Source organism: Athalia rosae, chromosome 2 (assembly GCF_917208135.1).
Source record: "Athalia rosae chromosome 2, iyAthRosa1.1, whole genome shotgun sequence".
NCBI classification, from domain to species: Eukaryota; Metazoa; Arthropoda; class Insecta; order Hymenoptera; family Athaliidae; genus Athalia; species Athalia rosae.
This window is the reverse complement of record NC_064027.1, coordinates 23,080,566-23,093,866: the sequence shown is the minus strand read 5'-3', so window position 1 is coordinate 23,093,866 and position 13,301 is coordinate 23,080,566. Positions and strand designations below refer to the sequence as shown.

The following is a 13,301-nucleotide window of genomic DNA, read 5'->3' as shown; positions in this document are numbered from 1 at the left end:
CTACGTAGGTATATATACGAGCTTAGAAACTGGACTGAAATGAAATATACTTTATGCTTTACCGAAGTCTGGCGGGGTCTTAGTTTCATTACATTTTTATGGATCGTAACTCCTCGGTCCTCCTATACGTATGTTACATATGTACATTATCCTATATATTATGCAGCTAAAACGCGAGGGAATTTTTGAACTAGTTCAGTGTGAAAAAAGGAAAAAAAAAAAAAAACAACCAACCAAACGTGTACTTCGTCGCTGCAACCTTGATCTATTTATCAAAATTGTTACAATCTGTTCTAGGCGATGTAGAAAAATATATGGAATTGATTTCAAACTTGAGATCGGATCCACGAATTGAAATCCATAGACAGTTTTAATCGAACAGGTTCTTTTTCCTTGCATTTTCAGAACTATCCGAAGAAACTAGATTTCGGTTCAATAAATCCGATGCGAGTATTACAAGTGCTAAGCTCGTGGAATTCCTTTACTCTCAAATATCTTAACTTATTTATACGTTTCATTCAACGCGCACGGATCGAACTCTGATCGATTGACTAGATTGTTTCACTTCTAGCACCAGATTCCTTCCGTTTACGCTGTAATGTTGAGTCTGAAACGAAAATAGAAACAACAATTGAGCGTCGCGTCTATATTCTAAAAATAGAAGAAACTTCATCTCGAAAAAATTACCGTCCAGGGTTCGCTGTTCGGTTCCCATCCTTCTACAGCGCACTGCAATTCCCTCGTTAAATAGTATCCGTTAGGACAATCTATCGACGATGGTCCGGATGAATATATTATGCTGTCACTGACGAATATTTTGTCGCTGCCATAGCACCCTGAAATTTTCGCGTCGTTGGACGATGAACATTTGTTTTTTATTTGACGATCGGTCGAGAAGAATTTTTTTCGGAAGATCATCGTTCCGAAGTTACATCTCCGGAACAAAACGGAGCGGAATTTGATAAAATAGACGAACGTTCGTCGTAGATACGGATACGAATCATATATATACGTGCGTATCGCTCACCTTCGTCATTCGGACTTCTGCGTCGCCTTATTGTTCGACATCGGCTTCCGAATCTCCTTTTACCAGGTGGACAAGCGGGTAGACACTCGCCGTTCACCGACTCCAGTCCATTTCTGCACCGTACTACGATACAGAACGATTGGCACGCGGGCAAATGACTCGCGACGTACAAGACCAGAAGTACACTAAAAACGCCCGATAAATGGAAATTTTTCGCGCTATTGAAATTCATCGTTCGCCAATTATCAATTGCAACGATGTAAAAATTTATCGAAAATGTCGAGCGACGATATCAGCCAACTACTCCCGACCGGATGAGTCTTTAGAAACGGTGAACCGCTTACTTCCGTCAACGCTAAGAATCTGACCGCGTATACAACGACCGTGCGTACATCTTCGTAAAACAAGAACCGATCCCTCTTTGTAATCAAATGCATTCGGACTGGTGGGGGTACAGAATTCTGAGAATCAGAGATATGGTTTACCCACACATTTCGTCGCGACGTGGTCGTTTCTTCCGTCACTTCACCGCATTACCCGTCCCAGAAGCGGGGAAGTGGTGTCCGTTATAGCTTCGTGTTCAAGTAATTCGTCATTATGTAAAACTGAATGACAGACACCGTGAACTCTCGAAGATTGAAATGAAATTAGGACAAAGACGAACGTGGAATAAAAGCCGAATAATATCGACTCAAGTATTTCGGACCAGACATGCAAAAGTTGTTTGCTCGCGGGTTTGATATATGTTGTTTTCGATACTTTTTCTCGTCACGTCGTTGTTCGTTTTTGATTTCGATTTTCGTCATTTGATTTATCGATTATTCAGCGACACAATGTTATGTTCGCAAATAATTGGTATCGGTCAATTTAATTTGTAGGGTATTTTATATATATATATGTAACCGGTTTTTTGGTATACGACTATACGCTGCACACGTGGAGAGGGGCTCGAGAAGCGCTGTCAAGAGAAGACGTGATCGTTGATCGTATACGAGAGACGGTCGTTCGCGAAACTCGAGTTTTGACACATTTTGACAACCGGGACCACACAGCGCGCGTGCTCGAATCGATTATGACGGAAAACCGAGGACGGGATACGCACGTGTACGTTCGTGTCTACCCATAATGTATTTGATCGCATAATTCGAAACGTACGAAAGAAGTGGAACTTGTTAACAAGAACTTATAATAGCGTGCGTTTTCTTAGAATAAGAACTTAATACTGACTTCTGCGCAAATATCATTTACGCTTTTTGCCGCGTTATAGGTATGTGTCCGCGTCTACTGCGGCGCTCGCCGCGATCTTTGTGCGTATGGTATAACGTACGTACCTACCATTGCGATCGGTGTATTATATATATTATTAAAATATCGAAATTAATATCAACCGCGGCGGCGCTGCATCTCCTGCAAGCGGGGGGTATAATAATACGGAATTCTTCTTCCATTACCGCAGCGAAGATCCGCGGCAGCGGAATATCTGGCAAAAAAATTCAACTCCACCGCACCGATCTCGCATCGCAATATCAACTCTCCCGAGCTCGCTCGCGATCGCGATCCTCCATACCGATCTAAATTCTACGTTACAGACGGACAGGCGTTCGTGTGTATAAATTGAAAGTAGTAAATAAAATTGAAGAAAAATCGTTAAGAGAATTTTCTTGCTCGCGTAGAATGCACCTACCCATGCGTCCGTGTGCTGTACCCCAGTGCCCAAGGGTTGCGATATTATTATGAGCTACCGTTGAGTAAACGGAAGTTCTTTCTTCCTGTACAGATCGTACATAGATTCTTGACCGATTACCTTCTTTTCAGGGGTGTGTATAGCATAATAATACAATATCCTTCGCGGTCTCAACTATTCAACTCTATGGATAGTGTACATTACCAGCGTATTGATAGAGATAAGATCGTAGCAAATGGTGCAAATAGAAACTCTACGATCATTTTAACGTCGATCGAATCGTGCGGTTGATTTTCTATGGAACCAACCACCTTTTATTGTACGTATCCCACAGTGCGAGTTTGCCACCATCAGCTGCCGCAATCGCACAGGATCACCTTCTCTATCCTTTTCGTACGAATGTTTTGAAAAACTCCCCCCAACTAAGAGAAGAAGAAACGAAAAATAAAAAACAAACCGAATGCGAAAAAAAAGACTGCAAATCAACGAAAACGGTGGCGCGGTTTCAGGTTTTCTTTATTCGGATAATTCGTTTATTTTTCGCACACCGATTGCGCGTAGCTTCGTCGACAGATAATACATGTATATGTATATACGATATGGTATGAAACAATTGCCGTAATCGGTTGAAACTCGAGCACATTAGCGTCAGAGAATTGATGTACGGCGTTAAATTATAGTCGGGATTAACTCGTCGGTACGTTTTTTGAAAATCAAATGAACAAAAGAATCTCGTCGACGATCGCGTGTACGCGATCACATCTACGGGGACGAAATGGGCGTACGAATGATCGCCGCAAAACGATCTCGTTAAAATAACATTGGCAACGTTTTAGCGCGTAGTTCAAATTCCGCGTCCTCAGAAGGTTGTGCACCTCTAAATTGTATGTACGTACCCGCAACGCCGAGCGGCTTCTCCACTCTTCGACTCGCTGAAAAAGATGAATATCAGCTATACTTACACTATTTGCAGTATGGGAATTATAAGGGAGAAGAAACTAAACGAGATTTATTTGATCGTCTCGAACGTACGCACGTATACACGTAATATATATATAATACATTTATAATACTTTTGCGAATCACGTTCTCCGCCGGGTACGCGAATTTATTTATCACAGGCGCCAAGATCGCGATTCAATCGACGATTCGCGAAAAAACCCGTTATTGTATTGCACGCGCCGTTTTTTCTTCTATCTTTCCTCATCCCCTTTTTAATTCGAACGAAAACTACCGCTGTTCTTTTTTTTTGTTCTTTTCATTTTTTTGTCACACAGAAACCAGCACCTATCGCTGTAATACGTAACGATGTGACACATTTTCTTCACCACCGTTATTGAACCAACGCACTTTCGTTGTATCTGTTTAGGGTGTTTCACGCAATTACCTTATACCCGATGTTTTTTATGAACATCCTCTACAATTTTCCCTCATCGAGCACACGTATAATATTCTCCTAGTCCCCCACTTGTTCAAGACTTCGAACCTCACCTGACCACGATCACGTTGATGTTCTCTTTTTTGAATCCGAAGGGCGTCCAAACTTCACCTAGTTTTTCCATTTTTACCCTATTTATTTCGCTTACGTTTTTCGAGCTTACGCAGTTTGACGCACTACCTAACGTCGAGTTTACTTTGGGTAGGATACGCTCCGAGTTAATTTTCACACGCACTAGTTCATACTCACAATTAGTTTGGAACTAGATTTCTTTCTTTCCCCATTTTTTTTTGGCGTGTAATTTTTTCCCCTTTTCCTTTTTTCGGTTTCTTAACGGTGGGTAATACGGTTCTCACGCTTCTGCTTCCGTCTAACGTGAACGACACCTCCTCTCTGTTACGCCAAATTGCTGCAATTTGGACTATAAATGCCGTCCTACGCGAAGTTACCAAGTTTATCCCATTATTAGAAACTAACCGGGTTAACGCCACTTTTTTTTTTGTTTTCCTTTTCTTTAAATCTCGTTTATTTTTTATCACTGTTATTATTCTTTCTCGCCGCTGGTACATACCCCGTACAATGAATATCAGACGAGGAAGTAGTTTGAGGAAAAAAAATTGAATCGAAAAAATCGGTTCGAACGAACGGGAGTTGAGTGAACCGAACGAATGATACATCGTCATCGTCATCGTCGTCGTCGTCGTCGTCGTCGTTGTCATTATCGTCGTTATGTCGTATTGTAATTCCAACACGCGCTGTACATATCGATCCGGCAAAGATCAATATTGGTTTATAGATCGCTCGATCGATCGGATCGGTGTGATTCATACGGAGGTACGGACTGATCTCATCGAACTGTTATATAGCTCGTAACTTATTGACATTGATCCAAAAAGGCGTGATCTCGAACGGCGAGCGATACGTTTAATGATTTTATGTATTTATCAACGCTGCGATGACATCATCCGCTAAATTTGAAATCGACTCATTTCTCTATCTCGCACTTGCTCCTAGATTCCGTGCAATTTTTTTTCCTGTTTCTATCACCCTCGAGTTTTATGCTTCCTAAGCTGCGATTCAATTTTCGAAGAGTTGCAGTTATTGTCGTCGTCGTTATCACGCTGCACGTGATAACGACGGACAAACTGGAGTCGTGACTTTCCGTGGAAAATGACCGCGTGAAAATCAATCATCGTATACCGAATCGGTACGATACAGGATACCTTCTTGTACACCGGTGATCGTGACGTGCGCAGGTACGATATTATTACCCATGCATTCATCTTATTTCTTTTTTTTTTATTTATGTCGATTAGTTTGTTATTTAATTGATCGTTATTCCGATTACGATCGCGTATCGAAAGAGGATTATAATATATTAGAGGTTTAGATCGATTATGTAAAAACTCGTTCTAATGCATCGTATGATTAAGTTCGCTAGGTAACTTTGATATTTTCAACTGCATACGTATATGCATGTACTCATGAGTGTGTAATTTTATTTAAAAATATCAGCGATGATCTTTACCTGTATCATATTCAATTTTGCTTAGATTCGTATCTGCCGTATACATGTGAAATCGACTCTCGTTCACATCTATGCGGGTAATTTTATTACATGAAAAAATATACCGCAGATACGAAGATAAGTCGTAATTAACATTGATATCGGCGCTGAAATGAGGATAAGTGTAAGTAGTTTTTTCCTCCTTTTAATCATTCGTTGGCTCAATCTGTTTTTCCTCTTCTCTTTTTTCGAATGCGATATCGCGAAGATTCTCCACATATTGTATACGAGGTTTCTAATATATACGCGTGATTCATTTATATTATATATCTACGGTGAGAGGTTGTGGGATCTAAATGTCCTTGATAATGTCGCTTAATCTCATCTTTATCCAACATCGTCGTCATCGTAGTTGCGATGGGTCACGTATAATATAAAACGCGCGATATTGCGGCTAAAGAATTACGGATACACAACGCATCTATTTTAATTAACATATCGAACCCATTACAAACATGTACATGTTCGAAGATACGTGTACGCGAAGTTAGTAATCGTTGTTCAAATATTACGAACAAACCTCGTCATGCTAATTCGTGCTCCGTAGAAAAATGGAGGCCAAAGAATTAGGAAAAAGAAAAAATTCAGATAATATCCGGAGACTTGATACGTGGTATTGCTACGTTGTAATTCAAAATCTACACAAACTTCAACCGTCGATAATTACAGTTCATGATGAAACGGTCGATTCGTTAAACTATCGCATGCGTTTTCGTACGTACCGTGTTGTTATAGGTATATAGGCATATGACTTTGTCGAAGGACAATCATCGCGGTCGGGTAGATGGATCCACTGCACGATCAAACCTTACCCATCGTAATGGGTATAATATCGTACGCGAGCAGATGCAGATGTAGAAAATATTCCAACAGGATTGGCGTCACATCCTAGGGGTGTGGTGAAAACACAATAATAATTCTCACCCTTCGACATTGGGTAACCAATGGAAAACACCAGATATAATTTTATACGACCAGATGTTCCGTATCTACTGTACCTACCTTCTAATGTCGTAGAGACGAGGGGGAAACTTGGACCACCACGGAACATGGCGTCGCTCTCTCCGTTTTTTTTTTTTTTCTTTCAATCAGAGTACGAATTATATGCTGCGAGTGGTAATGAAGTGGGTAGAGATATGAGAATTAGAAAAATTTTAATACCAGGGGTACAGCGGTTGTGATTCCGAAGAGTCCAGGTCAAAAAGTGTCCAAAGATTGATGATATACGTAGAAGTCCGAGAAGAAAAAAAAATCTATAAGAGCCGCGCGGGTGACGAAAAAAGGAAGAAAACATTCTACCGCAGCAATTTATCAATAACTATCTCAAAACTAGATTTCTCAACATTTTTACCAAAGAAACGAACTAGATGCTGCGCCGCTTTGTGTTCGTATTCCTTCCTTTTTTTCTCTTCTTCTTAGATTTATTTATTTATTTCTGAATACGAGAGAATTGCTCGGTGAAAATTTACGGTGTTGACCTGAAAGAGAAGAAGACGAAGAGGAGGAGGAGGAGGAGGAGGAGGAGGAGATTGCGAAAAGATTTTCCTCTTCTTCTCTTCTCTTTCCTCATAAGAGAAGCGGCGCGCCGGTTCGGTAGGTGGAGAAAACTGAAGGAAAAGCACTTGAGGTGTCAAAAGGGCATTGAAGAAGAAACCAAAACACATTCATTGAAGCAAAACGGTCCATTCATCGCGCACAATGGGGTCAGTAGAACGATGAAAGAACGTGCTTGACCAATAGACTGATCTTGGACTAGATCATCAGATAAATTTTACACCTTCGAGCTTTGTCGAGGATTTATTATATGTGTCCGTACCCCATACCTAGCCGCTATTTATGAATTTCTTTGTGCGGTTTTTACCCGTATATTGTAATACGTGGAGTCCAACTTTCCATAAGCCATTTTTTTCAGATGGACAGATAGACTCGAAACTCGCTTCAAGTCTGATTTTTACGATCAGTCAGATCGAATACGCGATGCGTAAGTCCCGCAGCCCTTTTAAGGGGTGATCCCATAGAAGATGCTCCATTTTCTGGCGGCTATTCGTCATGACCTTGTTAATTCGTTACACGATATTCGACGTACCGTAGAACGCTCCCGTATCGCGTACACTTCGAACACATACATATATATTCATGTTTCGACATACCTATGTTATACCCACTGAGTATGTACACACGTAGGTAAAATGTACCAAGAAATTCAATGAAAAGCGGTGTGTCTCGAGCTGATGTTGTATCGTATATGGTATAACAGAGATACAGATTTATATCTGATTGTGACGAACTGCCGAGCTATTAATCAGAGGAACCCGAACAGCTGCGGATGCCCTTCGAATAAAAACTTCAATATCCAATCAACGATCGTTACGGTGTTAACAACAATATATTATAATGCGGTAAACGGGGAAACGGAATAGACAAATGGATTGAGGTTACAAACTCTCGTTTCGGTCAAGGACGATGATCCTTACTACGATAATATTTCGTTCTTTCTTCTTTTTTCTTCTCTTGCTCAATCGTCGAGTCGAAACTCCGGGAGGAAATGAGAAAAAAAGAGGGAAAAATATTCGTACGATCGTTTTCGACTCCGCATCTGTCGATCCCTGTCGCGGTATAATCTACGCTGCTATATACACGGTGATCTCTTTAACCGTAACTGAACACACAAAACTGTATGAAAATCTGTGGGAATTCAGAATGGATTGCTGTTGGAAAAAAAAAAAAAAAAAGGTTCGCGCGGGGCCTAATCTGACGGGCAACATAAATTGGCGGGAACGAGTCTGTTCCAGGATGATAGAATAAATAAGAGAGGGATGAAAAAAAAGTGTCGGGCGAATTTAATTTTTTTTCATCTCTTTTTATCTCTCCAAAACCGAAACTAAACGGATTTCATAGTTAACTCCGTGCAGATGTTAGCCGAATGCGACGACATGTCGCGTACGAGAAGTAAAAGGATGGAAAAAAATGTTTGTAAAATCAGAAGATGAGAGAAACGAAATGTGGAGAATCGCAGGATTTTGATTTCAAGTAAACGAGTTTCATCGTAGTATCGTTACCGATCGGATATTAGCGTTTGCCAGGGAGCTTTACGTGGTACGGGGCGATCATTTTTTTTTTTTCGTACTTTCATCTTCGTCACGAATTACCGCTCCGTGGTTGCAGGTCTATCGCCCCGTTGTTGCTTCTGCTTTTGCTGCTGCAATCTGCAGATAGGGCAAAGTGCATCGTGGTCTCCGGCAATATGGCGCCTGTTCTAAATTCAAAACAAGACACGCTACTTAGCATATAACATATCTCTCTCCGTATATATATATATATATATGTGTGCACGTATGTATATCGTACACCTATATTCATAAACCACAAAACTACCGAGCACGCTATGACATTCGCAATTCAAATTTTAACATTTCTATTACCATTTTAATTTCAGGGGAATTGCCATACTTCGATTATCTGCATATCCTATGTGGACTTTATATATATGTATATATAACTTGTACATAATTTATGCCGTCAAGAATTACGACCCGCACAAATATAACCGTATATGTATGTATGCATCGATACCAGGTGAATCTATGTACATACGTACGATAGAGAATTTTTCTTACAATGTCGCAGACGATTTCTTTTTCATATTCAATCGTTAAATATCGTCCTCCGAAAAAAGCATATAATCATCAAAAACAAAAAAAAATTCCGGAGATTCGAACACCTGAGGATAATTTTCCGAAGTTAAATAAAAACAGCCCCGATCTATGGGGTGAAAGTAAAACGTTACAGTAGTTACGAGTTCCTTTTTTTCGTTTTTCCTTTCCTTTTTTCACCCCGGGATAATAACGGGAAACGAAAGCGCGGGTGACACGTATACCGTAGAGGTATATGAATATAAAACTACTACCCTGTAGCTAAGCGCCGTAACTAATTTCTCGGGTATTCCGCTACAAGGTCCTATAAAAAGAAGACCCTATAGAAAATCGTCAGGTATAATACATCCCCTTTGACGTATGCCCTAAAAATCATTGGTGCCTACTTCAGGATACGGGGGTAAAAAATAGGAAGTCAAGAATAACGCTTGGCCGTAATTGACGCGTCAGAAACGATCGCAAATAAATGCTCCGATGAGGCAATGATATAGAAAATACTTGTTTTTTTTTTTGGTTTTCTCCATTCGCTTGAAATTTTTCGATTGATTTTCAGTTTATACATATTCGTGCACGTTTGGTATCTATACGTCTCGCCTGGATTTTTGGAATCTACAGACTATTTATTTAGGATAAAATTTGTCGGCACTACAGTGCTGAAATTGGGAAAGAATTTCTTTCGTGGAGAAAAAAAAAAAAAAAAAAAAATCCACGCATCTATGCGCGTATAAAAATATATCTATATACATCGTAATACCAGGAAGCAGCCTCGGTCCTAATTGGCTGTGACCCAGGGCCCCAATTTCTGTAGAAATAATTTTTACCCAAGCTGACAAAAGTCGCAGTTGACGCCGAGTATATTTAAGTAGTGCGTGGGGCCTGCGTCAGGGAGGTCCTAAAAAGGCGATCCCTTTTCATATTCTTTTCCTTTTCCTTTTTTTTTTTCTTTTTTGCTACCTGTTTCATACATCGTCTTATCGATCACCCGCACTTTTACTTTTCCTCTCCCCGAAGAGATTGCGAAAATATTATTCTATTCAACGTCCAAAAGCTCGTTCAACGTTACTCATATACGTATGTATGCAGCATATGCCCACCTATTTGACAAGTTCAAAGCGCAAGTTCGTATCTAAACGCGTACATTTATCTCGAGTGCATCATCGCGCGTACCTGATGAGATAGATCCCCGTATATACACGCGATCTTTTTATCCGGTGTGTCATGTATCTCGAAATATAGTCGGGTTTGGATATAAGGTACTGTAGATAGGTATGGTGTGTGGAGCGCTGTTCACGATCAATAGATCGCTGTAGCTTGGATCAGTGATCCGATGATCTAGCAGCGGGATATCATGTTCCGATCATTTGTTCTATACGACGTTTATGTAGTCATGTGTATATATACCGTCCGTGCATATCTGCTCGTATCAAAAGTTTATATAACATTTCAAATCCGTGAGAAATCACTATATATATATACGTATCGTACGCACACCTTTGCGACCGTATATTTCCTATACAAATATTCACGGTGGTAGACCGTGTTACACAATCGTACCTACCTTGAAACCATGTGAGATCACCTTTCAATACATATACACACATTGATTCTACATAGCAGCTGTTGTTCGCCGATATCAAAAGATTTGCTGATTCAGCATCTGTATATATACTCATACATAGGTGTACACATGCCCCTGCCGATACATATACATACACGTATATTTATAACACATAATGTGTACGCTGTATACGGATCATCTCTTGGGATAAAAATGCGCGCAACTTTAAACTGTCGAAAGAATTCGATGATTGATCATTTTCCTTTTTGCTTTATCTCCTTCTTTTTCCCTCTCCGTTTTTTATTCTTCGTGAAAAAAGGGGGTGGTCCACGATCCGAAATACCCTATTCGTGGTACATCTTGTAGATATGTTCGCGCGTGATCCGGTATTGATATAAAATAAATTTTCCAATTTTATGAGAAAAATTTCCACATCGGTAAAATGAAGGTATGGAAGACTGACGCACTTTTCATACGTATGTATTTTGATCAATCAATCGGTTCCACGGAGAGAAAAAAAAGGTGGGGAATCATAGCAATCGTAATGGAAGCTATGCAATTTCCACAACGTGGCTACGGAATAAAAATAAAAAAACTAAACTGAAAAAATTTATTTCGAGCGACTTTTCTGTGTAGTCTGAAATATAACGCATGTGTTTTTTTTTTTCCCCCGACTATTTTTTGTTGTGGGTGGAAGGTTTTTTTATCTCTTTTTTTTAACCTGTCCACCTCCACCACCATAATCATCACCATGATCCTTCGAGTCTCCCACCTGCTGGGAAAACGCTCTCGAACCTTGCGGCTATTCGGTTATTCGCTTCATCAATCAGGCAAAAATTCCAGAACCCCGCCAACACCCCTTCGAAAACTTTAACTGTATAAATATGTATAATAAGTATGCGTTTGTACGTGTGATGTGTATATATACGTTAGTTTTCAACACAGAGAACGATCTACGTATACGGTGAATGCGCATCGGGGATGCTCGCATTTCTTGTTTTTTTTTTCTTTTCCTGTCCTATTCAGTCTTCTCCTTCTTTTTTTTTTCTTCTCTCTTCCTTGAGGCGTAGGTGATATTTTATTGACTTTATGACGTCATTAATCTGATCGCGGACACGCCCAGGGATTTAATCGAGGTGCGACTTTCTTGTACCTCGCATCTCTCCGCATTATACACATAGGTAGGTAGGTATCCATCTACCTTCGTTCGTCTTTTTATACCTGAAAAAGAAGCCTCCGATGCCGAGGCTATCAATTTTGGGTGAGTAGCGAAGATGCGTCGAAAAAAAGACCGAAGCGCAAGGACGTTTTTCGTGTCGCGGTCCGCACTTTACAGACGAATTCGCACAGCTATCGGTAAATGTAATTAGAATCCATCGCGAGAATATTATTCACATCGAACCGAACAAGAACAGAAAATGAAAAACGGACTTTTTCGCAGCGCGTGAAATAACGAATTCCCACCGACTGGAAAATATCTTTATCGAAAAATAGCAATTTTTTTGCACCGAAAATAAATATGGCGTGAATAAGAAATTGAGATTAAAATCTGTACACTGAAGATTTTTTTTCCTTCATTTCTCTTTCTCAGCAAAAGATGCGTTCAAAATCACTGAAAGAGATGAGGAAATATTTTTGTACCCATATTATGGGGTTGGTATCGAATTGCGGAGTCCATGGAACTCGAGGATTTCACCACACGGACGTGGAATAAACACACGTTACGAATGGAAAAAAAACTTTAACCCTCCGCGTAAGATGTGTCACAAAGAAATTATTTTTGTTGCGTTATTCTCATACGATCGTATATCGTTGCGCTGTGACAGGAAGTTGAGATTGTGAGGTATGAAGAACCGGATAAGCGACCGAGATTTCTTTCGTCGATAACAAATTTTTCGTACGTATCGTTTGTGTGCCGTTACGCAAGGATTGAAAAGCGTCGGTGTCCATATGTAATTTTGTATGCGGGTAAAGGGTTTCGGGAGGACGATGATTACGCAGATGTGGTGCAGATGTTGAGATTCTCAATTCATAGACCAGACCACGAATTCTCTCCAAGCCTCCTAAACTCCGATACTTTTCCAATGATCCTCAATTTTATTTCATGTTTTTATTTATTTGTATCACATCTCTTTCGTCGTCGTATCGAGATAACAAAATGAAAAAAAAAAACAACAAGAGATATTATTCAGACGAAATGAGGATTATCGGAACACACCGAGCCGAAAATGAAGATGAGGAAAAAAGTCGCCGGAGAGACCTAAAGGAGAAAAATGAGCTGAATCAATCCGACCAAATTAAACATTCAACTCTCACGAATGACACAGCGAAACGTTGGTCTTGATAAACGAGACGCGAGATATTATATGACCTC

The 13,301-nt window shown here is 40.1% G+C and overlaps 1 protein-coding gene across 1 annotated transcript; it reads right to left on the bottom strand.

Moving 5' to 3' along the window:
- Positions 1-245: 245 nt before the first annotated feature.
- Positions 246-2,218, bottom strand: LOC105689510. Its single transcript, XM_012406568.3, has 3 exons — positions 1,028-2,218; positions 688-836; positions 246-607 (listed from the first exon to the last, which is right to left on the bottom strand). The coding sequence occupies exons 1-3, from the start codon at positions 1,257-1,259 to the stop codon at positions 515-517; spliced, it is 474 nt and encodes a 157-aa protein (XP_012261991.2). The 5' UTR covers positions 1,260-2,218; the 3' UTR covers positions 246-514.
- Positions 2,219-13,301: the final 11,083 nt, after the last annotated feature.

Excerpts from the sequence above, each read along its gene's own strand:
- LOC105689510 (XM_012406568.3), bottom strand. The coding sequence starts at position 1,259 with ATGAATTTCAATAGCGCGAAAAATTTCCATTTATCGGGCGTTTTTAGT. Across the intron at positions 837-1,027 it reads CAGAAGTCCGAATGACGAAG|GGTGCTATGGCAGCGACAAA; the intron begins GTGAGCGATACG and ends CGAAAATTTCAG. Across the intron at positions 608-687 it reads CGAACAGCGAACCCTGGACG|ACTCAACATTACAGCGTAAA; the intron begins GTAATTTTTTCG and ends TTTTCGTTTCAG.